Below are 27,922 nucleotides of genomic sequence, written 5' to 3'. Positions count from 1 at the left end.
TCAACAACCTGAATGATCTTGGAATAGGGCACTGACTGTCTGTGGAAATTCGAGGCCCAGCTGCCACCTTGATTTCAGCCCGGTGAGATCCTAAGCAAGGGACTCAGATAACCTGGGCCTAGAAATCCTGATGCATGGAAATTATGAGGTCATAAATTCATCCTGTTTTAAGCCACTAAGTTAATGGTAATTTGTAAAATAGTAATATAAAACAAACACACAAGGAGATTTATTAGAAGACAAGGAAGTTTGGCAGAGGAATAGGGTAGAATAGAGTAGGAAGTAGAGTAGATTTTAGCTGAAGTCAGACTGGTAGCAGTAAAGATGAAGAGAAGACCATTGATTTTAAGTATTTTTGGGACAAAATGTGGAGAAATGGGGAACAAATGCCGTTTATTGAAATGAAGTTGGAGGGAAGAACAGGTTGGCAGACCGGTAGGGGAGTGGTGGGTCAAAAACACTGCAAGGGGCATGTTAACTTGAGATGTCCCTTAGGTTCCCAAGTGGTCACATTGGATGGGCAGTTAGGTAAGTGAGTTTGGAACTGAGAGCAGAGGGCAGGTTAGAGACATAAAATAGGTAGTTACCAATATTTGGTGATATTATAAACCACAGAAATGGGTGTGAAATTTTCGGGAGAAAATGGAGATAAGAGGAACAGGGAGTGCACCCTGGGGCATCTAAGTTTTAGAGGTCAGGCAGAAGTTTAGGAATGAGCAGATGAGCTAAGCACATTTAATGCTAACACAAATCCTGTGAGGAAAGCATTATATTTCCATTTTACACAGGAAGACACTAAGTTTCAGAAGGTTAAATGGATTGTTCAAGGTCACAGATTGTACAGTCAAGCAGAATTTTAACCCCAGAAGGAGTGTTTAAAATACATCTTTTTAAAGCCCAGTGTCCTCAACTCCAGTCCCCAGGTGAAAATACAAAGTTCAATGTATATTGCAAAATATCCATAATCCAGGTACAAACTTGATGTCGTAAGGACATTTTAGAACACTACAGAAATGATTTCGCCATGACAGAGACATGCTTTGACCTGAAGCACGTGTGCCCGTCATTACTGAAGCTCAGGAAGATAGTCTTGTTACAGTTCTTATGCCCAATGACAGAATGATGATAGCATTGATACTAAGGAAAACACAGAAGTCACCTTAAAAGAGTGGATGTAGTTGTGGAAATTTACAGCCTTGAAACCAATTTTGGCCTTTAGAGCACTGTAAGCTGTGTCTACACGGATTATAGTTCTCTTGATTAATGACTGCTTTGATTATTTCTGAGCCAAAGCCACTTTTCAGTTTTGTATTTGTGTATTTGCAGACGTTTCTTTTCAAATATTAACTACTTGTTATTCATGAGCCAAGCTTATATTTCTAATAGCAATAGTAAAACTAGAATCAGCAGCAAAAATAGCTAGCATTACTGACAATTTCCTATGTGCCAGGCCCTCTTGCTAAGAGCCACGCGTGCATTATCCCATTTAATCTTCACAATAATACGTTCTAGTATCGCCCCATTTGGTAGATGAAGGAACTGATGTTCACAGAAGTTAAGCTAATATGTGGCAGGACTGAAATTTGAGCCAATGTCTGAGTCCAAACTCGGCAGTATCCAAATTTCTTCTATAGTATTTGCCAGAGAAATTATTTCTGAGAAATAGAACTGCTCATCTCTCCAGAGGAAAATCGTGGTAACTTTTGAAGGTAGCTATTGCTAGGTAACTGGTTTACCTTCTCCCTCTGTAACTAGCTAAGAAGAAAGGTTAGGATGGTGGGCTTTGAATGTAGGGTACCTATAAACACATTTTACCATTTCTTAGTTTGTGAATCTAGAGTAGTTATAATTTAACACATAATTAGTAACAGTGACTGTGCTAATTATTGATAATAAAAGTTCCTTCCATGCTCTTTGTATACCCACATATTTCACAGCTGACACCCACAAGCTGAATAATATACTTTGATAATTGGCAAGTTATGAAATATTACTTGTGATAATCTTTCATTTTAATTTGGTAGATTTGTTTTTTGGGTTTATCTAATAGCTATTCTGTTAAATAATATTGATGCACCAAAACTACTCTGCTATGAAAGCAGTAATTGTCTCTAATAATATTTCCCTTAATAGCATAATTTTAATATCAAAAGATTATTTAGTTATTTAGATGGTTCCCAAGAACAATAAGCACTTCATTTATGTCTTGGTACAGTTCATCTCAGCCAATATTTATTGATCATCTACCTGTGCCCCTGGTGTGCTAAAAGAATTAGACAATGATTCATGCAGACTCTACAAGATTGCAAATCATCAGGGGTGACGGCCTGCATGAGTGTGGATGAGACAGGTTTATAGAAATGTGAATATAGTTTACAATAAGAGGAGATGGGAATGGTGGTATAGGAGTAACTGAACAGAGTTTCAGATGAAACAGCATCCGCTCAAGTATAGAAAGAAGTTGACAGAGTTGGCAGGTTTCAAGAACCAGAGTAGGAAGAAATGGGTTAATTGCAGGGTGGTATTTATTGACAATATTGTCAGGAAAGGAGGAGATGGGGTGATGACTAGAGTATCATCAGTGGAGCAGAATGGAATAAGGGTCAGGTAGAGAGCACTGATCAAGCAGGATTTACCTAATGGAGGAGCCAATAAAAATCTAACAAACCTGTAAGGTTGTAACAGGAGGTGGGTAGAACAAAAAATATTTCCAGAATGTCCTATTCTAAGGATTAGTTAAGGCTAATGATCAATTAATCACAGATGAATCAGAATTTAGGTACCCCTGGTGCTAGATTCAAAGACTAAGAATGTGAGAAATCTCATACTTTATAGTTGAGTTAGATGATTAGCTCCATCTTTTAGTATTATTCTGAAAATCACCTTCCAAGCTATATATCAGCTCATGACAACAAGGGGATGATTCAGTCTAACTAGCCACACTCTTAGCTTTGCAACTATTTCAAATGACATTTGTTATGTTTGCATGCTTACATTTTATAAAAAGAAAATGCAACCCATGAATGTGAATACTGATGTAGTCCTTCTTGCTACTGACAGCAAACTCGCTCTTTAAGAATTTTGCCAAATTGGCGCCCTCACATATGGTCTGTGAGACAGAGAGGCTGTCCGGGGGAAAGAGCACTGGCCCTCAGGCCATCTGCCTTCACCTGGCAGTTCCTCCACTGACTAGTGATCATCACTTAAAGTGTCTGAGCCTTGGGGCACCTAGTTGGTACAGGGACCGGCTCTTGGTTTGGGCTCATGTCATGATCTCACGCTCATGAGATGGAGCCCCGAATCGGGCTCCATGCTCAGTGCAGAATCTGCTTCAGATTCTCTCTCCCTCTCCCCCTGCCCTTCCCACTCGTGCCCTCTCTCTCTCTAAAATAAGTCAATAAATCTTTAAAGTCTCTGAGCCTCAGTTTCCTCATCTGTGAAATGAGGGAATTGTATACATATTCTAAAATTTCTCCATCTTCACTTTTTCTCTACTTGCTCCTCATTATTACTCAGGATGACATGTCCTTCTTTTCCAAGACTAACATTTCTACTCCTGTTTCTAATTTCATTCTGCTTCTACCTGACACCTAGCCAATCAATATTCTTCTCTCTCTTTTTCAAAACTTCACACATCTCTTTTACAGTTTCCTTACTGAGTGTAAAACAAACCTGTCATCTTCCTTGTTCCAAGAGAACTCTCTGCCTCTGGTCGTACCATGCTTGTTCTTTTCTTCTTTGCTTTGTCAAACTTGAAAGAATCATTTAAATTAGCTGCTTTCCCCTTCCCGCTACTACTCACATCTTAAAACTCTCTCCAGTCTAAATTCTGCCCTGTCTCCCACGTGTTTTGTTGGAGGACACTGATAAGAACCAAGCCTTTTCTTAGCCATCATCTTACTTGACCCATCTGCCACACTGCTTGTTCCTGACTAATCCTCCGTTTTGAAAATGGTCTTATTTAGCTTTCAAAACACCACATGCTCCTGGTTCTCCACGTACTTTGATGAACTTTTCTCATCTTCTTTCTTGTCAATATTTCCCACGGGTCTATCCATGTTTTGATTCTTTCAACTTTTTTCTGCCTATGTGACCATTTCTACATTCAAGATGCTAATTTCTGTGTTTATATATATAGCCCTCAAATTTTTAACTACAACAATGCATTTGTAAATGTCTACTGAAAATCTTGTGGGTAGGCTCTTAGAAGGCCATTTTAATATATCTAAAATCAAATTTGTTAATTTCTCCAGTGAGCCGAGAAGTTCATGGCATCACTATCTAGCCATATTGGCAAAAATTCCCAGACTTGCCCTAACCCTTCATTGCCCTTAAATACCCACACCTAATTGCTCACCACTTTCTGCCTGTACAGTGTCTTGAGTCTAAATCCTATCACTTCATAACTAGCTTAGTTCTGCCCCTTATAATTTGTCAGCACTTTGGTAACAGACTCCTGATTGGTCTCCTGTCCCCAGACTCTTAGAATGGCAATCAATCTGCACATTGCTATTCTAAACAGTAAGAAAAAGAAAAGAAAAGAAAATCCACAGACTATTTTACTGCCTCCCTAAAAAATAATTATTACAAACCTTTTGTGTTTTGATTTTATGAATTATTTTCATTCATTTTCTCCATAAGTATGGTGTTTACCGCTTTTAAATTGGGCCATATTGTATAGACAAGTTTTCTCTAGTAATCGAGGGGTGCTACACACAGCTACAGTCCTCTTTTAGGATATGTTCAATAATGTTTCTAGGAAGGTAATCTTTTAGGGAGACAGACTTAGGGTTTGAATGACCATGGTTTGGACCTCAGTCTGCTAGGCTGAACATCAACTTTCTCAACTCTAATGGTAATAACCAACATTTACTGAGCATATGCTCTGTGCTAGGTATTTTTTAAAGTACTATTTATTTTTTGTAAAACTTTAAACAACTCTCTAAGAGAGAAACCTTATTATTATTCCATTTTCTTGCAAGGTAACAAGTCTAAAGAGAGTAAGTAATTTTTTTTTTAAAGTAAGCAAAAAAAAATTTTTTTTTTACTTTTGGAAATATATTATTATATAATACACAAAGAGATATAGTATTAATGAATAATCAAAAATTCACATCTAAATTAGAAATAATATACACTGAAATACAACATACATTATGTTCTTCAATATGTAATTCTACTAAACTACAATGAAAATAGGTTATTCCTCTGTTAAGAGTGTTTTATAGACTGTGACAACACTGGGACATATTTCTTATAAATTATTTTGAAGTATAAATTATAATACATTTAGGGTTTCACAACACTTTTTCTAAAAAAATTTAGCTCTTTGTACAGCTGAGTTTCCTGCCTGAATTTAACTTTAAAGTTAATGCAATGGCAATTTAATGTTTCGTATAACATTTTCTGTAACTTGTGGAGGTCATGCAAGAAACCAAAAGTGCCTTCATGAAATAATGCAAAACACCTGTTTACGCATTGTGAGAGTAAGTAATCTAAGATCATCTAGTTTGTAAATGGAAGAGATGGGATTTCAACACAGGCATTTTAAGCCCAGAGCCTATGCTTTATTCACCTTTATATGCCACCTTCATGGCAAGAATATGTGTGCACTAAAATGTATTTAAAATTTCTGGTGATGGGTATTAAGGATGGCACATACTGCATGGAGGACCGGGTGTTATACGAAAACAATGAATCACGGAACAGTACATCAAAAACTAATGATGTAATGTAAGGTGACTAACATGACACAATAAAATAAAATAAAATAAAAAAAGAGTTCAATACATATCACCTTACTTCTCTCCTACATGTCAAAAACCAAATGTTATTTTGTTTAAAAAATTTTAATGATTTTCACATATGTATATTTTGTCTAGAAAACCAGATAGAATCTCAAAGCTTCCTGGCAAGTTTTATTTTTTTGCATTCTCCAAAAGAATTCAGAACAGTGCCGTGCACATCATTAGTCCTCAACAAATGTTTGACTGACTGAGTGAATGGATGTTTGTTTTTATTTGCACCAAATAAAATTTAGCTTTCTCAGAATTCACTGTTCTTACATTCTTTGTGCAAAAAAGAGAACAAAAGACATTATATATACATATATATACACATATAAATATATTTATATCTATACATGATAGATAGGTGGATAGATGGATAAACAAAGGCTTTGAAATGTGTTATCCATTCTCTTCTTCCCATTGTTTGTTTGTATGATAGCACCTTTCTCTAGATGTCAATGGTGCGAAATCATTGATTCTTAGGATTCATATACCCATGGAGCTGGGCAAGATCCAAAATGAAATTATACAAAGTGACTGTTGATACTGCTTTAGAAAAAATGGCAAGCAGTGTCAAGAGGAAAAGGTGGCATTATTGTAGAATATTTGAAAATAAAGAGCAATTTCTCTCCAGGTCCAAACATCTGGACAAAGAATATATAAATCTTTTTTTTCCCCTGTAGTTTTAAGTTTTTGGCACTTTTTCCAATGAAATTGAATGCATTTCATTCCATTGTTGCTTTGAGATGCTGTGTTTTTAGGGCCAATATTTAAGAAAAAGTGAGTTAAATATCTGGCTTGTTTAATAACATCAATTATATTTTTTTCACATAAGGTTGTTTTCCCCCTCTATTCTAGTATTTTCTATCAAGAAGGGATACTTTGAGTTTCTTTCTGTTTGTGTATAGTAAAAGCAAATGTTTCCTAATGTTAAAGCAAACCTTTGAAGAAAAGACTTTACCAAATTTCAAAGTACATGTTAAGCATTTTCTAAATTTAAAGAATATTTGGCCAATTTCCTATGATTAGGAGAATTAGAAGAAAGGATAATTAGGGAAAATAGTTACTAAAACACTTTGCTTAAAGTGCTACAATGCTCCCAATCTGTCACTGCAAATGGATTACTGCATCCAAAGAGTCAAGGGAACAGTTAAAGAAAGAAAATTTGGTTGATACATTGTACGAGACTGCAGACTAAGGACAAACTCAGTAAGGATTACTTTAACAACATCAACCTCATGGGAATGGTGGAAACCAGAAGTCCTCTAACACCAAGAATAAAACAATAAAATTTTGGTATAAATTTTAGAAAAAGATTTACCGAGAAGACCAAAATGTGGAATCTCTTTCCTTGGGGAATTCATGAAAAAGGATAGAAGTCTAGCTTTTAGAAAGAGGTCAGGTACATTTCCTGTCTTGAATTAGGAGATATATTGGATACATCCTTTCTGACACAGTGAATTTCAGAAATCTCCCACTTATAAACCAGATGCCTTTTTTAAAAAAGATTTTATTTATTTATATGACAGAGACACAGCCAGAGAGGGAACACAAGCAGGGGGAGTGGGAGAGGGAGAAGCAGGCTTCTGGCTGAGCAAGGAGCCCGACGCGGTGGGGTGGGGGGAGGCTCGATCCCAGGACCCTGGGATCATGACCTGAGCCGAAGGCAGAAACTTAACTACTGAGCCACCCAGGTGCCCCCAGATGCCTTTTTAAGGTTCCTTTCTAAGTTGGCTGTTGGAGAATACAGGATGGACGTGTAATCATAGAAATAATCAATAAACATGGCGGTCTGTGTTAGATTGTCCTAAACCGCTATACCACTCACTGTTCTTTGCACACAGTTCTTGTTCTTTTTAGAATGGAGTGTGACATTTTTTGAGTGAGACATTTCTTGGAAAACCTATGCATGCATAACATTTTGCAAATAATTTCAGAAAGTTCATAAAATCTGTGAATCTGCTTTGAAGAATGTAGTTTTCCTGATTCTGAACCCTAATTTTTCTGTGAAAAGACGTAAATCCTGTTCCAGGGCATCCTTAATGCTGCCCACACTGCTGGAACTCCGACAACGATCTGTCCTACTAGTACTTGAAAATACATCTCAGGTGTAGAATCAGTTTGAGCCCTCATGTAAAAACATGGACTTTCAAACTATTGTTTCAATAGTTCTTACAAGAGCTCTCATAAATAGTGTCAAATATTTTTACATAGTTTACTTCATTTAATTCTCACAATAATGATCTGAACTGTGATTATTTTAGATATGAAAAATTTAAGTCTTGGGAGAGTAATGTACTTTTTATTGTTCAAATTCACAAAGTAAGTGTCTGAAAATTGTGGAATTTTTAACCCAAGTTATCTGACTCTACCCACAGATTCCCCATGTTCTCCAATGGATTAACATCACAGTTGCAAACTTATATTTAGAGTCATATATTTTTCTTAGAATACTTTATTACTGCCATTTCTTGCAATTGCCCAATCCTTCAAATCTTTTTGAATTCTAGGCAGACTTCTATAATTAGCACCTTTGTGCACCACTCATCTTTTAAGTTCAAATGCTAGTTCCCAAACCCTACATAGATTTTCCTATGCAAGTAATCCCTATTCACTTCAATTAACTATCGTTTGCAGTATTATTTGTAATGAGATATGTTTTCCCCATTTGATCAGAATGGTCAGCCAGGAGTTACCTCTTCTGAGCTGACTTGGGGAATCTTTAGGCACCTGTTAATTCACTATGTCCTCCATATTTAACTCCTAGTAGAAGGGAAGGTCTCTAGACCTATAGATGTCCTGATGATAAACAAAGGAGAATTAGCTCAGTATAGCAATTTCCATTCCTGAATTTTCTGAATCAGTTAAGAACAACCCTTGTAAGTCACGTGCTGCCTATTTATTAAATCAACAATCCAATAACTTTACTTACATATTGAAATGCTCAGCGAAGATCAAGTTGGTAGAAGTGCCGGTGATGGTTGTCAGTCCACCAATGGTAGAAGAGTAAGCAATACACAAGCACATAAGTTTACACATCATGTGGTCCCTCTCTGTTCGATACTTGGTTCCTGTGCCTGAGTTCTGTTCAACAAGAAAAAAGTTTACACATCATGTGGTCCTTTGCTTGATATTTGGCTTCCGTGCCACCAACATTTAATCATTTTCAAGTCATCTTTACAAAAGGAAAAAAGGCGGCCTTATTTACCTTCTTCTCAATTAAACTACTGCCCTACCTCACTGCCATTTTCACAGCCAAACTACTCAAAAGAGTTGTCTACATTCACTGACTCCATTCCTTTAACCACTCCAACCTGACTTCTGTCCCCTCACTCCACCCCAATGGCACTTGCTATGGTTATCAATAACCTGTGTATTACTAAACCCAACAGATACTTTTTAGTCTCAGTTTTGTAGACCTCTTGACAGTACCCAAAAGAGTTAATCACTTGTTCCTGCTGGAAAACTCTTCTTGGGGCTTCTGTGATATCTCATTCTTGTAGTTTTTCTCCTACATCTCTGCTTGTTTCTCTATCTCCCTTGCCAATTCATTTTCCTTTATCCTTCCTTAAAACTGGAATTTCTTGAAACTTTGTCATGGGCACCTGTCTCTTTTCACCATAACATTTATCCTTAGGAAATCTCATATATTTTCATTAATGAATATAGATACACCATATCACCAATTCTGGTCTTCAGCCCAGATTTCTCCTTTTAGGCCTATATATCCAATTAGCTGTTTAACATAATTTGAATGTGTTAAGTGGAACTCCAATCCCAAAATGTTCAAGACCAAACCCACTATTTCCTTCCTCAAATGTAATTCTTCTTCGGGATTACCTATATAAGCTAATAGCATTATTATCATTATAATTACAAACACTTATAGTGTGCTTAGTATATAATAAACACTGTTCTAAATTAAAATTAAACCATTTAATCTATGTTATTCTTACAACACAAAGAGGTTAGCACTGTATTTATCCCATTTTACACATGAAGACATGAGACAGAGTAAAGTTAAGTGACTTGCCCAAGGTCACAGAGTCTGGAAATGGCAGACTTGGATTTTGAAGCCATGTAGTCTTGCTTTAGAATTCATACACTCAGCCACTATACTATATTGCTTGTCCTCCCTGAAAACAGTCTCTTCCTTCCCACCAAATTGTGTCAATTTTATCTACTTAAACATGTCTGGACTCTTTCGTGTTCGTCTCCATTGCTATCACTTTGGAATAAATCAACATTACCTCTGATTTGGGTTATTGTAATAGCTTCCTTATGGGTCTCCATGTATCAATTCTTGCCTATTTCAGACCTTTCTACACATTGCAGCCTTTAAAAAAATACAGATATATTTTAAAAATATACAAATAGAAGAATCGCCCTGTTTCATACAGATAGGTATGCTGCCTGTGATATATGCACTGAAAGATCTTTTTGAGAAATCATGGAAAGGCCAATTATTCTAAAAACACACAATTCTCCCAGACTCACTGGAAGTCATCATGGATGTGGGAATGACTTAGCATGGTAGGGTCAGGTGCATTGGACTGTAATTTGCCTTTTACTTTTTTTTTTTAAGAGATCAAGTTGTTTTTTCCTTTTTTTAAAAAAGATTTTGTTTATTTATTTGTCAGAGAGAGAGCGCGCGAGAGCACAAGCAGGGGGAGCGGGAGGGAGAGGGAGAAGCAGGCTTCCCGCCGAGCAGGGAGCCCGATGCAGGGTTTGATCCCAGGACCCTGGGATCATGAACTGAGCCGAAGGCAGACGCTTAACGACTGAGCCACCCAGGCACCCCGCTTTTTACTTTCTAATTAATTCAAAAGTTAGCCCCCTGGGCTATCTACTCTTCACCAAAAATAAATTAATTTATAAATGTCTCCTTTGTCTAATATTTCCTACATGGTAATGTTTCATATTTTCCATAATAATAGTTTCCACTGAAAACTTGAAAAACAAATGGTATGTAAATAAAATAGCGAAATAAGTTTAAAATTTCTTATAGTAGTGTAAAGTTGCAACTGAAATTTAGGGCTAAAATATTAACTATTTTAAAATAGAAAAGACCAAACAGAAACCAGAAAGTGATATATAATTTGGATATTAATTAGAATGGAATATTAATATTGGGATAGAATAATTAATGGGATATTAATAAGAATGGAAACTTAAAGATGTAGTGTTTACATAGTTCTCATTGCCACATTAAAACCTTCTTAACTGCAAATATATACATATATAGATGTATATATGTGTATATAAAACATAATGATTAAAATGCATGGGTAGATACAAAATTTAAAAATCAAAATAGGAAAATACTAATAGATTTGCCATGCTTTACCCTTTATGGATTTCCCATACTTTTTCCTATGTATAGACCTTTAAAACATTCATTAGGTGAAATATCACAGACAATTTTAGAAACGCATTAAAAATTCAAGGTAAATTTAAATTCTGCAGTAAATTGTAATGCTAATATAATACATGTTAAGGGTTAAATGCAGGTGTTGGGAGATGGGATGGGGTACAACACTTGTGTTATCTAGCCAGTAAACATGAACCCCTCGCAGTCAGCTCTATTGTTTTGTTTGCTTAGGGCATGTGATTGCTGGGCTGATTGAAGAGATGGTGCTGTAGTAAGGGGTAAAGATTGAAGACCAGAGAGACAGTAGTGAAGGTCAATGGGCAGAAAAATAGAGCTCTTAAGAAAGGCTGAGAAGAACCATTAATTGAGCCAACTATTAGTACAGAAACTACAAAAACAAAGGAAGGGAGGATCCTCAGCAGATTAGCCTTTTGCCTAAGACACTGGTTTCAACCTGAGACCAAGGGATTTGACCCATGTCCAAAAGGAATTTGGAATAGAAAGCTATGAGCATGTGTTTGCAGATATCAGGACAACAAAGTAAGCACTACATTTCTCATGGGTGGAGGAGGAATTTGGTGTGTGTGTGTGGTGCACTTTCTCCTAAGAGTTTAGGAGAGAAAAAAAGATTCCTATGCAAAGAAGGGAGGAAAAGCAGAGCATCTGAGGGGTGAAGCTGGAGACAGTCGGGGATGACACGGCCAGAGGGAACGTCCCATGCTGAGGTGACTGAAGGACACTGCCATGGACACACTGAATGGGAAAGTGCTTGTTTTATAATGTTTCACGATGGGGGACTTATGTGAAATTAAATACACAGAATGATGAAATTTTTATAATAAAAATATATCCACATACATATAGTGCCCAGGAATAGACTAAAATGAAATATGTCAAAATATTAACAATATTAACAATGGGATTGGGGCTATCTTTTGTCTTCTTGATACTTTTTGTAACTTCCACAATCATAAAAAAGTTTTTCCAATATATAAAAGAATTGTGGACTCTTAGTGCAGGCAAGTATTTAGAAATTAATGTGGAACAAAGACCTCATTTTTCAGGAGACCAAAATGAGTCTCAAATGTGACCTAGCTGGTCACTGTAGAGCTGAAACCAGAATCCATGTATCTGAGTTTCCAGTCAGTGGTTACCTTTGTACCATTTTACCTTCCAGAACACTTTTTAGTTATGTGTTTTTAAGCCTACATCTAAGACTTTACACTTGATTACATTTCATATTGCTTTTAACACAGCAATTATAACCTATTGTTTTTATTCAATCCCAATTCTATGCTTGTTATTTCACACAAATACATGACATCTAAGACCTTGTGGATATGCCTTCCACAAATTCTTCCAAGCGACTGATGAATTTTGTCTAGGACATGATCAAATGCAGAATCCCATGACATCATCACACTGGTGGTGCTCAAGGGATTTCAGAACAGAAATCTTGCAGGTCCAGATATAACTCACTATCGCCACCTGGTGGCAATGACTGCAGATTCCAGGGGCATATTGAACATTTGCAATCTTGGTTACTAAAAATGCATACATGAACCAGCATGAGCTAAACCAGTGGTCTCCAATTATGTACAAAATAATTCACTGTGGTGAGAGTGGTATGAAAATGTTAGGGTTTCTATTTATATTTAAATAATGATGCAAGGCTAATTGTACAAAATATTAGTTCTGGCTAATCATTTTCTGCTTGCCTAAGGCAGCCAGTTTAAAATCTTCTAGCTCTTTTTGGATATTTATTTGCATAAGATCAATATATGATATCATATATTGATTTCTCAGTTGTAGGCATTATAATTAAATTTCTACTATGTTAGATGATGAGAATTAAGCTTTCTTTCATAGACTTGACCACTGAACACACTCAGGACTTTCCATGTCCTGATCATCCTCCCATTATGGCTACATGATAATTTTACTTAGAGAAGAGTTCAACATTCAGAATGTTGTCTAGAGTTGAGATCCATGAACATCTGAGGAATATGATCTATATTACTTTTCCTGTTTTGTACTCCTTCTCTACCCCTCCTTGCTTACTTAGTTTCCCAAGTTTTGCTTAATTTTCTAAATAACCACTAAATGGCTCCAAACTATTCTGTGGTTGTTTAAATCTTCTCTCAGAACAATCAAATGATAAGATACTTAATCTACATCAAATATTCTACCAACTTCACAATCTTAAAGCACCTCTTCCAAGGCCTTCCTAACTTGTCTTAACTCTAGTCATTTTTCTCTCTAGACCCACAAAGATCTACCTTGACTTTAGTCTATCTTCTCACTTCACTGATAGTTTGACTGGATATTGATTTCAAGATTGAAAATAAATGTTATGCAGAATGTTGAAGGCATTTTCTTTCCGATTGTTTGAGTTTCCAGTGTTGCTGTAGAGAAGTCTTCAGCTATTCTTATTTTTTATCCTTTTTAATGAATCAGTTTTTCCCATTTTCTGAAAACTTTTAGGATTTTCTCTTTTCTCATAATATTCTGAACTATCAATAACCTTCTCAATGTGTGTTTCATCTCTTGGCTGGCACCCAGTGGGATTATATTCTTCCACTATGGATATTTTCTTCAATTTTTGATGTAGTCTCCTCAGTTTTTTCCATTCTTTTTCTGGAATTTCCTATTATTCTCTTATCTTGTTTCTTCCCATTTTTTCTAAATTTCCCATTTATGATATATTCTTATATCTTTTTATTACATTTTACATATTTATTTTGTATTTTATTTACATTCATATTGTAGTTTTTGTCTTCTTGTTCCTCCTTTAAAGAAAGCCATTCAAGAATAAATTCCTAGAGACATACATTGTACCAATTCTGAATCATGATGAAATAGAAAATGTGAACACATTACTAGTAAAGAGACTGAATCAGTAATCCAAAATCTCTCAACAAAAAAAAATCCAGGTCTAGATGGCTTCATTGGTGAATTCTAGCAAATATTCAAAGAATAATTAATACCAATCTTACTCAAACTTCCAAAAAATAGAAGAGGAGAGACTCCTCCAAACTCATTTTATGAGGCCAGCGTTACCCTAATATCAAGACCATTCAAGGACATTACAAAAAAATAATTACACATCACCATCCCTGATGAACATAGATGCAAAACTCCTCAACAAAATTGTAGCAAACCAAATTCGAGAATACCCCATTAAAAAGATCATACATCATTATTAAGTGAAATTTATTCCAGAGTTTCAAGGATGATTCAACATCTGCAGATTGTTGATGTGATATACCTCATTAACAAAATGAAGGAAAAAATAATATGATCATAGGAATAAATGTAGAAAAAGTGCTTAACAAAATTCAACATCCATTTATGATAAAGTGGGTACAGAGGAAATATACCTCAACATAAAAAAGGCCATATATGACAAGCCCATGGCTAACATCATACTCAATCATGAAAAGCTTAAAGTCTTTCTCCCAAGATCAGGAATAAAACAAGAATGCCCACTCTCACCGCTTCTATTGAACACAGTATTGGAAGTCCTAGCTAGAACAATTAGGCAAGAAAAAAAAAAAAGGCATCCAAATTGGAAAAGAAGAAGTAAAACTGTCACTATTTGTAGATGAAATGGTATTATATATAGAAAACCCTAAAGACTTCATCAGAAAATTGTTAGAACTAATAAAAAAAATTCAGTCATGTTGCAGGATACAAAATCCATATGCAAAAATCTGTTGCATTTCTGTACACTAAAATGAACTGTCAGAAAAGAGAAACAAAGAAAACTACCTCATTTACAATTGCACCAAAAAAAAAATCTAGAAATAAATTTAACCAAGGATGTGAAAGACCTATATATTGAAAACTGTAAGACATTAATGAAAGAAATTGAAGAAGATACAAATAGATGGAAAGATATTCCATGCTTGTGAATTAGAAGAATCAATACTGTTAAAATTGATATTACTCAAAAGCAATCTATAGTACCCAAACTACCCAAAGCAATCTACAGATATGATGCAAATTCAATATCAAAATTTCAATGGCATTTTTCACAAAAATAGAGCAAACAATCCTAAAATTTGTATGGAACCACACACAAAAACAACTCTGAATAGCCAAAGCAATCTTGAGAAAGAAGAACAAAGGTTGAGGCATCATGCTGCCTGATTTAAAACTGTATTAAAAATCTACCGGAATTAAAATAGTATACCATTTGCATAAAAATAGACACATAGATCAATGGGACAGAATAGAGAGCCCCAAAACAAACCCCCATAGATATAGTCAATTAATTTATGGCGAAGGAACCAAGAGTATACAATGGAAAAAGGACAGCTTCTTCAATAAATGGTATTGGAAAAACTGGCCACCCACATGCAAAACAATGAAGTTTTACCACAATCTTACAGCATACACAAAAATTAACTCAAAATGGGTTAAAGACTTGAACATATAACATGAAACCATAAAACTCCTAGAAGAAAACATAGATGGTTAGCCCTTTGACATAGGTCTTGCTGATGATTTTTTGAATCTGACACCAAAAGCAAAAGCAACAAAAGCAAAAATAAACAAGTGGGGCCACATCATACTATAAAGCTTCTGCACAGCAAAGGAAACCATCAACAAAATGAAAAGACAACCTACTAAATGAGAGAAAATATTTTCAAACCATATTTCTGATAAAGGGCTAATATCCAAAAATATATAAAGAACTCAAACAGCTCCATAGCAAAAAACCCAAACAATTTAATTTAAAAATGGGCAGAAGGTCTGAACAGACTTTTTCCCAAAGAAGACATATAAATGGCCAACAGGCACATGAAAAGATGCTCAACATCATTAATCATGAGGGAAATACAAATTAAAACCACAATGAGCTATCACCTCATACCTCTTAGTATAACTATTATCAAAAGGACAAGAGATAATAAGTGTTGGTGAGGATGTGGAAAAAAGGGAACCCTTGTGCACTGTTGGTGGGAATGTAAATTGGTGTAGCCACAGTGGAAAACAGTTTGGAAGTTCCTCAAAAAATTAAAATAGAACTGCAATGTAAAGTAGCAATTCTATATTGGGGTATTTATCAAAAGAAAATGAAATCACTAACTCAAAAAGAAATATGCATGCTTATGTTCACTGCAACATTATTTACAATAGCAATGATATTGAAACAACCTTAGTATCCGTTGATGGATAAATGGATAAAGAAATTGTGGTATATGGACACAGTGGAATATTACTCACCCATAAAAAATGAATAAAATCTTGCCATTTGTGACAAAACAGATAGAACTCAAGGGCATTGTGCTAAGTGAAATAAGTCAGAGAAAGACAAATATTATATGATCTCTTTTACAAGTGGAATCTTTAAAAAAAAAAACCCACAATTACAAAAAAAAAAAAAAGAACAAGCTCATAGATGCAGAGAACAGATTGGTAGTTGCCAGAGGTAGGGGGTTAGGGAGTCAGATAAATAGGTAAAGTGGGTATAAATTTACTAAAAAATAAAACTTAAAGGAAGTGCAAGACAGCATCTATCGTATGCTACATTTGTAAATAAGAAGCAAAAATAAAACAATAAACATATCTATGTTGTGGAAAAAAAGGATACCATTCATATTCCATGAATGCAATTCCTTTGTTTGCCTCTCTGACTATATTAATGATAGTTTATTTTCTTGTGTTTTCTTCTTTTTGCATAGTCTCTGTTTCCTGCAACTTTCTGCTCCCTTTTTGTTTCTTTGGAACTCTCTTTCATGCCCGAGGTTATCTTCAGATATCTAGAACTTTCTCGTGTTTGTTCATATTTAAGACAATGAAAAGCTGTTTGGAAGCTCTGTACATGTGCTTTGGGAGCTGTTGTTGACTGTGGGCTTCACTGCAGTATCATCTGAGTGGGCCTCTTCTTTTTCTGAGAAAACCCAATAGTATACATTTTCACCTTTTCTTTGTGTTGATTACATTCTCCAGGGAAGGCCCTCCTGGTCTCCTGCCTGCTGACACCTGGAGGGTAGAGGCCTGGCTCCTGGGACCCGTTGAGTAAAAGGGAAGGTTCTCACCATTCAGAGATAAACTGCCTCACAAACGCCCCTATTTTCATTGTGAAACCTTTCTGTGACCTGAATTGTGTCTGGTTCTCCTAACCCTCTGCTTTACCAGTCTAAAGACAATACTTCTGTTTGATGGAGAAGAAGCAGCTGCCTCTATGTAGAGTTGAGGAAAAATTTGGGATTTCAACTCTTTTCATAAGCAATTTCTTACTTACCCCCTGATTTTCAACATTTTAAAAAACTCTGAAGGCTGCTGCTATGTAACCTGCATTGTTTATTGTCTTTCCTCACTGTTGATTTAGGATTCCACTTTTATGAGATAACTGAGTCATTTCCTACCCATCCTTTTACTTTCCAGCTTCCAAAATGATTTTGCTGTCATCTCTTCTGACATTTATATAATTTTGTCTTATGACTTAAAAGGTCTATTTGTTCTTGTTTTAGTGGAGATTTAGGACAGAGTGATGGTAAATGGGCTTATTCAATCTGGCATTTTATTGGAAGATGCAATATTTCTCTTTTTACATTAAAAGATAAATAAATGAATCTTAACTAATAATTATTGCACAGATTGACTTTGATCCCTTCATGGTCCATACATTGGTGGATGATCTAGGTGAAAGATGGTGGGGGAGAGTAAAATCTCCATAGTGCGAGGAGGGAATGACAGTGGGGCCCTGTCTCCTTTGTTTGCTCTCAGCATATTGAGTTTACATGTGCTTGGTTAAGTGGATAACAGATTATGCTTTCTAGTTTTAATTAAAACAGCCCTTTCATGACATACATGTGGCTTTAAATAATTTCTATAGGAAATTATTTATGTAAAGAAAGCCCACAATAAAGATAATATATAAGTGAACAGCAAGAAAATATGAGAGGAGATCCTTCTCCTACTCCTGATACAAACTCTTCATGAAGATCTGGTAAGGATCTGATCTGTTATAATCTGAACAACTCAGAGCAGTTGGTAACAAAATTGAAGTTATCAATAAGACTCCTGGAAATATGATTTATAGCCACTGTAGTTAATAATGAATTATGTTGCATATTGTGAATTAGAATATTTGTTTATGTAGTAATAGTATGATGAATAGAAATATATTTAAAATTCAGCACTTAAGGGCGCCTGGGTGGCTCAGTTGGTTAAGCGACTGCCTTCGGCTCAGGTCATGATCCTGGAGTCCCGGGATCGAGTCCCACATCAGGCTCCCTGCTCGGCGGGAAGTCTGCTTCTCCCTCTGATCCTCCCCCCTCTCATGTGCTCTCTCTCATTCTCTCTCAAATAAATAAATAAAATCTTAAAAAAAAAAAAAAATCAGCACTTAAGGCCTGAGTACTCTTTATAAAAAAATTCTATTTTTTCAGCAATATTGAAAATCATAATTAAATCCAAGATTTATTTTATAAAATGTTATTATCCTAAATGTTAAATATTTAGAAGTTTCCTTTGTAATTTATTTGTGAATAGCCAAAAATAAAAATATGTATGTATTGGAAAAAAGCTTTTTCTTTCTATAGCAGTAAATATGACTGACATAATATATAAATAATATAGTTGATTTTTCTTTTCAGCCACATGACAAATCAGATTTCCTGTTAAATAAAATGCTATTTAAAATATTTAAAAAGAACCTTAAAACTGTATCACAAAACAATACAAAAGTAAAGAATTTGCCTTGACCCTCAAAAAAGTGGAAGTGGGAATCTTAAGTGAGTGATAGGCAGCTTTTTGATCTGAGGATTTCATTTTTTTCTTTTGCAGAAAGAGCTGGGTATGGCAGATAATGCCTAAGGCCCATCCTCTATGGGAAATTATATAGGAAAACACTCATAAAGCTGGGATCCTTTGCAAAAGTAGACAGCAAGGAAATATCATGCTGACTTAAGGGAAAACATAATGTAGCCTGGAACCTCCTAATCATGAGCACTTTTAGCCTAAATTGGTGTCACCTGTTTGTTAAAATAAAAACAATAATACAAAAACTCTTCCATGCAGCTGCAACTCAGGACTTAAGGAGTTCCCAGAGAAGTTTCAAGGAAAACTAGCATTTCAATACTTATAAAACTCAACACCCAAAAAACAAATAATTCAGTTTAAAAATGGGCAGAAGACATGAATAGACATTTTCCAAAGAAGACATACCGATGGCTAACAGACACATGAAAAGATGATCAACATCACTCATCATCAGGGAAATACAAATCAAAACCACACTGAGATATCACACTTGTCAGAATGGCTAAAATTAACAGCACAGGAAACAACAGATGTTGGCAAGGATGAAGAGAGAGGGGGACCTTCTTACACTGTTCATGGGAGTGCAAACTGGTGCGGCCACTCTGGAAAACAGTATGGAGCTTCCTCAAAAAGTTAAAAATAGAACTACCCTATGATCCAGCAGTTGAACTACTAGGTATTTATCCAAGGGATATAAAAATACTGATTCAAAGGGATACATGCATCCCAATGTTTATAGCAGAATTATCAATAATAGCCAAACTATTTTGAAAAGAGCCCAATGCCCAATGTCCATCAACTGATGAATGGATAAAGAAGATGTGATACACACACACACACACACACACACACACACACACACACAGGAATATTACTCAGCCATAAAAAAGAATGAAATCTTGCCATTTGCAATAACATAGATTGAGCTAGAGAGTATTATGCTAAGCAATATAAGTCAGTCAAAGACAAACACCATACGATTTCACTCATATGTGGAACTTAAGAAATAAAACAGATGAACATAGAGGGGAAAAAAAGAGAGGCAAACCAGAAAACAGACTCTTAACTATAGAAGACAAATTGAGGGTTACCGGAGGGAAGGTGGGTGGGGGGATGGGTTAAATAGGTGGTGGGGATTAAGGAGAGCACTTGTGATGAGCACTGGGTGTTGTATGTAAGTGGTGAATCACTAAATTCTACACCTGAAACTAATATTACACTGTATGTTAACTGGAATTTAAATAAAAAATTGAAAAAGACAAAAAAAAGCACAAAACACCCCCCCAACACATACACACAAATAAGGCAACAAAAATGAGAACCAGCAGAAAACAAAACAGGCCAAAAAGAGATCTACAGGACTTCAGCCACTAGAGTTATTAGACATATAAGTAAATTAATTTATGATTAACAAAATTAACAGAAGAGATGGAAAATATAAGTAAAGAGAAAGAGACTATAAAAATCACCAAGGAAATCTTAAAGAGAGATAAATAGAACTTATAGAAATTAAAACCTAAATAACTGAATTTAGAAACTCAGTAAATGGGTTAAACAACAAAACAGACATAGCCAAAAGGAGAATTAATGAACTAGGAGATAGATCTGAAGATATTCATAATGTAGTACAGCAAGATACAGAAGGAAGATAAAGCAAGATACAGAAGGAAAATAAAGAGATATTAAAAAGCCTGGAAGACAGAATGAGAAAGTTTAACGTGTTTAACCGGAGACCAGAGAAAATAATGGCTGAGAATTCTCAAGGATTATTGGGAAAGATTCAACATACATACATGCACATAGACACACATGTATCTTTAAAGTAACCAAAGAGAAAGGACTGTTTATTAAAGGAATGGTAATGTGAATGACAACTAGCTTAAAGATCTCAACAGCAAAAAAGTAAAAAAAAACAGTATAATTACATCTCAATGTGCAAAGAAAAAATAATGGTCAATCTAGAAATCTATAACTACAAAAACATATTCGAGAAATTGTAAAGATCTGTACATAAAACAAAACTGAGAGTTTACAACCAAAAGGTACTCTCTGAAGTACATTCAAAAGATATATTCAAGCAGAAGGAGCATCACCCCAGATAGAATGTCTAGGAAGCAAGAAACAATGGTGAGCAAAGATACTAGTAAATAGGTACATAGTCCTATAAAGCATTGATTTAAAAAATAAAATATAGTTTATAGGAGAATGATAGACTAGAACTAAAAAATTAGAAAACAGTCACACGTAAATAGGAAGGGATGGTGTAGTTGAAATGTCCTAAGGTCTTTGTCCTGTTCAGGAGGAAGAAAATAATGGATTATTTTTACATTTTTATAAATCAAGCATATATGATGTTATCATGTGAACTGTGTCCACCTCACATTCATATGTTGAAGCCCTAACACACAATGTGCCTGTATTTGGAGATAGGGACCTTAAGGGGGTAATTAATGTTAAATGAGGTCACAAAGATGGGGCCCTAATCTGATAAAGCTGGTGCCCTTAGAAGAGGAAGAGAGACCAGAGATCTCTCTTTTTCTCTCTGCTTCTGCAGAGAGAAAATGCTATGTGAAGATAATGAGCAAGCAAGCTGTCTACAAGCCAGGAAGAAGGCCTCACCAGAAACTAACCCTGATGGCTCCTTGATCTTAGACTTTTAGTTTACAGAAATGTAAGAAAATAAATTCTTGTTGTTTATAAACCAAGTCTGTGGTGTTTTGTTATGGCAGACCTAATTGATTAATACACATGATAAAATGTTCAGGAAATCTAAAATAATAGACAGAGCATAGAATATCAGTGTGTGTGTGTATGTGCGTACACGCATGCGCGTGCATAGGATGAATTAAATAAAGAACAAAAACAGGACGCCTGGGTGGCTCAGTTGGTTAAGCATCTGCCTTTGGCTCAGGTCATGATCCCAGGGTCCTGGGATTGAGTCCTGTATCGGGCTCCTTGCTCAGCGGGGAGCCTGCTTCTCCCTCTCCCTCTGTCTGCCACTCCCCCTGCCTGTGCTCTCTCTCTCTCTCTGACAAATAAATAAATAAAATCTTAAAAAAAAATAAAGAACAAAAAGAAAATAACTGCAAACATAAAGGAAGTAATAGTAATACAATAATAGTAGGGGACTTTAACACCCCACTTACATCAATGGATAGATCATCCAAATAGAAAATCAACAAGGAAACAGTGGCTTTGAATTACATATTGGACCAGATGGACCTAACAGATATATTCAGAACATTCCATTCTAAAATAGCAAATGCACATTCTTTTCAAGTGCACATGGAACATTCTCCAGAATAGATCACATATTAGACCACAAAACAAGTCTCAACAACTTAAAGAAGATTGAAATCATACCATGCATGTTTTCCAACCACAACACTATGAAACTAGAAATCAACCCCCGCATCCCCTCACACACATATGGAAAGAGTACAAATACATGGAGGTTAAATAACATGCTATGTAACACTGAAAGGGTCAACCAAGAAATGAAAGAGAACATTTAAAAATACATGGAGACAAATTACAATGAAAACACAATGGTCCAAAATCTTTGGGATGCAGCAAAAGGTGTTCAAAGAGGGAAGTATATAGCAATATGGGCCTACCTCAAGAAGCAAGAAAATTCTCAAATAAGCAACCTAATCTTACACCCAAAGGAGCTAAAAAAGAACAACAAACAAAACCCAAAACCAGTAGAAGAAAGGAAATAATTAAGATTAGAGCAGAAATAAACAAAGTAGAAACTAAAAAACAAAACAAAAAACAAAAACGAAAAAACAGAACAGATCAATGAAACCAGGAGCTCGTTCTTTGAAAAGACTAACAAAATCGATAAAGCTTTAGTCAGACTCATTATCATCAACAACAACAACAGCAAAGGAGAGGATGCAAATAAATGAAAGAGGAGAAATGAATGAGGAGAAATGAAATGAAAGAGGAGAAATAACAACTGACCCCACAGAAATACAAAGGATTATAAAAAAATATTATGAAAAATTATATGCCAAAAAATTGGACAATCCAGAAGAAATGGATACGTTCCTAGAAACATATAAGCTCCCAAAACTGAATCAAGAAGAAACAGAAAATTTGAACAGACCAATTACCAGTGATGCAATTGAATCAGTAATCAAAATACTCCCAAAAAACAAAGTCCAGGATCCGATGGCTTCATAGGTAAATTCTACTAAACATTTAAAGAAGAGTTAATACTTATCCTTCTCAAACTATTCCAAAAAATAGAAGAGGAAGGAAAGCTTCCAGATTCATTCTATGAGGCCAGCATAGTCTGATACCAAAACCAGACTAAGACACTATAAAAAAAAGAGAATTAGAGGCCAATATGTATGACAAATATAGATGCAAAAATCCTCAACAAAATACTAGCAAACTGAATTCAACAATACATTAAAAAATATTCATCGTGATCAAGTGGGATTCATTCCTGGGATGCAAGTGTGGTTCAATATTTGCAAATCAATCAGCATGATACATGACATCAATAAGAGAAAGGATAAAAACCATATGATCATTTCAACAGATACAAAAGAAAAAAAGCATTTGACAAAGTATAGCATCCATTCATGACAAACACTCTCGATAAAATAGGTTTAGAAAGGGAATATACCTCAACATAATAAAGGCCATATATGAAAAACCCACAGCTAACATCATACTCAGTGGTGAAAAACTGAGAACTTATCCCCTAAGATCAGGAAGAAGACAAGGATGTCCACTTTCACCACGTTTTATTCAACATAGTACTAGAAGTCCTAGACACAGCAATCTGACAACAAAAAAGAAATAAAAGCCATCCAAATGGTTAGGAAAAAGTAAAACTTTCTCTATTTGCAAATGACATGATACTATATATAGAAAACCCGAAAGACTCCACCAAAAATCTATTAGAACTGGTACATGAATTAAGTCAGGTTGTAGGATACAAAAATCAATATACAGAAATATTTTGCATTTCTATGCACTAATAATGAAACAGCAGAAAGGGAAATTAAGAAAATCCAATTTACAATTGCATCAAAATAATAAAATACCTAGGAATAAGCTTAAGCAAGGAGGTGAAAGACTGGGACTCTGAAAACTATAAAACCTTGATGAAAGAAACTGAAGATGATAGAAACAAATGGAAAGATATTCTGTGCTCATGGATGGAAGAACAAATACTGTTAAAATGTCCATACTATAGAGGTTCCAAAAAATTAAAAATAGAATTACCATATGATCCAATAATTCCACTACTGGGTAGTTATCCAAAAAAATATGAAGACAGTAATTCAAAAAGGTATAAACTGCAATGTTTATTGAAGCATTATTTATAATAGTCAAATTATGGAAGCAGCCCAATGTCCATCGGTAGATGAATGGATACTTGGGCTGCTTCCATAATTTGGAAATGTATATATTTATATAATGTAAAATGTATATATTTATATATACACACACACACACAATGGAATATCACTCAGCCAAAAAAAGAATGAAATGTTGCCATTTGCAAGAACATGGATGGATCTAAAGGGTATAAATGCTAAGTGAAATAAGTCAGTCAGAGAAAGACAAACATTATACATTTCACTCATATGTGGAATGTAAGAAATAAAACAAATAAACAAAGAAAAAAGAGACAAACCAAAAAACAGAGTCGTAACTATAGAGAACAAATAAATGGTTACCATAGGGGAGGTGGGTGGGGGATGGGGGAAATAGGTGAAGGGATTTAAGAGTACACCCATCATGATGAGCACTGACTAATGCATAGAATTGTTGAATCACTATATTGTACACCTGAAACTAATATAACACTGTATGTTAACTATGCTGGAATTAAAATACAATAAAATAAATGTAAAAAAAAAAAGAAAGCTGGCATTGCTACATTAGCATCAGACAAATCAACTCTAAGACCCTCGAAACATTACTATACATTGAGAGGGTCACTGCAAAATGGTAAAAGCATTAATTAACCAGGAAGATATAAACATTCTAAACTGGTAGGGATACAATAACATAATCTAAATAATCTAAAAATATACAGAAACCAAAATTGACAGAATTAGCAGGAGAAATAGACATACCCATATCCTAGACGGAGATTTCAACAAAACAGTTTCATTAATTGCTGGGTTAAGTAGACAAAAAATTAGGTCACAGACGATTTGAAAAACAACTAGCAAACTTGATCTAACAGACATTTGGAAAATATTGTACCGGTAAGTTGAGAATATATAATTCTTTTTAAGCACAACGAAATATTTATCTCAATTGACCATGTGCTAGCCCACAAATCTGCCTCAACAAGTTTAGAAGAACTGATGTCATACAAACCAATTTCTGAGCACAGTTAAATTAAGTTAGAAATAAAAAAAAAACAAAAACAAAAAGTAGTTACAAAAGCCTCATTTATTTCAAATTTTAAAATACACTTCTAAGCAATTCATAATAGAAATCCAGAAGACACAAAGAACTGAAAAATATGTGGTATAGCTAAATTAATGGAAGAAAATTCATCTCCTTAAATTCTTACTTTGGAAGAAAAGAAAAGCTCAAATTTCATAATGTAAATGTCTAATTTAAAAAGTAAAAGAGCAGCAGAATGAATGCAAAAATAAAGTAGACAGAACAATATAATAAAGAGAGGAAATGAATAAATTAGAATACATATAAAATATGATCAAAGAGCCAAAAGTCAGCTTTTTGACAAGAATTGTAAGACTAATAAAATAGACAAATTTTTGAAAGACTCTTCAAAAAAAATTTAAAAGCATAAGTAGAAATATTAGCCATGATAAAAGCTATAACTAAAAATACTTTACAAATGAAATTGGTGGATATTATCAACAACCACATGCTAGTAAATTTGAGAAGGAATGCATAAGTTCCCCAAAAATACAACTCAAGAAGAAATAGAAAATATGAATAATGCTAAAGCCAGGAAAGTAACAGAGTAATTTCTAAGTATATATGCCTTCTGCTCTCTCCTTGTCCTGCTAGCTGGAGTAGAGAATGGATAGAGGGAAATGAGGCAGCAATCTTGCCCCATGAGGTAGCAGTGAAGTGCTGAGGATGGCAGAGCTGAGATAGAAAGAATCAGGGTCATCGTGATTGTGGAGCCACCATACCAGCTTATTTCTATCTTGTTAAAACTATTGCTATTTGGGGTCTTTCCTATGATGAACAAGTAACTAATACAAGTGGAAACACTGAAAAGAAAACAAGAGAATGATTAATACAACATTTTGGACTGTGTCTGTCTCATCAAGGGGAAGGATGTGTGACTGTGAGGAAGGAGATGGAATCAGAGAAGGGCTCATGGAGATTTCTCAAAATTAATTAAGCTGGGGTGTGAAATATACCATTTTATGCATTTTGTTATCTTTAAATTTTTGTTACATTTCATAAATATGTATATGTATAAAATACTCCATAATCAAGTACATAAAAATAATTTGGGGCTAAAGTAAAATAAATGTATTCTTTTGTTAGGAAATACTATTGGAAGATGCATAGAAAAACACTCTTGAGAATTTTAAAAAACGAAATATAGTATTAGAATAAATTATATAGTGTGGGAGGCTTACCGTACACTTAGAGGAAAGTACAGATGCTTCCAACATGGCTGACCTTATGTTATTTGCTAGATGATATATCAATAACTTCAAATGTGAAGAACTACATTTTGGTGATTCAAAAGTGAAAGATATATGGGACAAAAGCTATTATCAACAGCCAATCATTTCTTTAACAACAAAATGTTTTGTGGAAACACAGCTAAGTATAGATACCAACAGAGCTAGGGCTTTGACTGCAAAAAAAATTGAAATCTGTAGTGAGGTCATAGTCACAGGTTGCTGCTGTGATTCCTTTCTCTCTTTTAAAATAAATGTTAAAAAAATTCTTTATTCAGAAGTGAATTTGCCTCACCAAGTGTTGCCACCCACTTCCTTCTTTTTTTATTATTATTATGTTCAATTAGCCAACATATATCATTTGTCCCTTCTTTTATCAGAAAATACACCTGGTGTAATTTTAGATGAATTAGGTTTTACCTGCTTATCCATATGCAAGCATTAGCCTTCACTCTAGTCTATACTGTTGGTGGAGGATACTGGATCCCCATTATATATCAGAAATTTCATCTTTTGTTCTGATATAATAACATTGATAATGAGGCTTCCAAAATTTTCAATGAAATATGTTCTAATTGGATTAGTAAATAGGATAGTTATGATTTCTTTTAAAAGTTCAACTTCTCCTATTCACAGAGGCATAGGAAACTGCCACAGTTAAAAAGACCATGTAAAGGGTACAAACTTTCAGCTATAAGATGAATAAGGACTGAAGATTCAGTGCAAAATTTGGCAACTACGGTGGACAGCACTGCACAATGGAAATGTGTTAAGAGGGTAGAACTCAAATGTGGTCACACACACACACAGACATGCAAAAGATAAATATGTGACGTGAACACTACATCAAAAACTAATGATGTACTATATGTTGGCTAATTGAACATAATAAAAAAATATGTGAAGTGCCTAAACTAGATAAACATCTAGGTGCCAATAAACTAGACGGAGAAATTCCTTTCACTGTTAACATGCACATCAAATCACCTTGATGTACACATAAAATATCCCACAATGGTTTTCAACCCTAATGAGATATAATTGACAAATACAGTTCTAAGATATTTAAAGTGAAGAGATTACCCTAATCCAGCCAATCAACATATCCATCACCTCACACGTCTATTTTCCTTCCTTCCTTCCTTCCTTCTTTCCTTCCTTCCTTCTTCCCTACCTCCCTCCTTCTCTCTTTCTCTTCCTCCCTTCCTCCCTCCCTCTCTCTCTTTCTCTTTCTCTCTCTCTCCCTTCCTTCCTTCCTTCCTTTTTTCTTTCTTTCTTTCTTTCTTTCTTTCTTTCTTTCTTTCTTTCTTTCTTTCTTTCTTTCTTTCTTT

General features: G+C 34.9%; 1 protein-coding gene across 1 annotated transcript in view; it reads right to left on the bottom strand.

The window, feature by feature from the left end:
* The window catches only part of SLC13A1 (solute carrier family 13 member 1), a 117,248-nt gene that overhangs the window by 21,397 nt on the left and 67,929 nt on the right, over positions 1-27,922 (bottom strand). Inside the window, exon 9 of the mRNA XM_032401663.1 lies at positions 8,722-8,873. Within this exon, the coding sequence (XP_032257554.1) occupies positions 8,722-8,873 (152 nt within the window). The remainder of the gene's footprint in view (positions 1-8,721; positions 8,874-27,922) is intronic.

This window comes from Phoca vitulina, unplaced genomic scaffold (assembly GCF_004348235.1).
Source record: "Phoca vitulina isolate PV1807 unplaced genomic scaffold, GSC_HSeal_1.0 scaffold4, whole genome shotgun sequence".
Taxonomy (NCBI): domain Eukaryota; kingdom Metazoa; phylum Chordata; class Mammalia; order Carnivora; family Phocidae; genus Phoca; species Phoca vitulina.
Note: the sequence above shows the minus strand (reverse complement) of the source record. Positions and strands in the feature narration are given on the sequence as shown.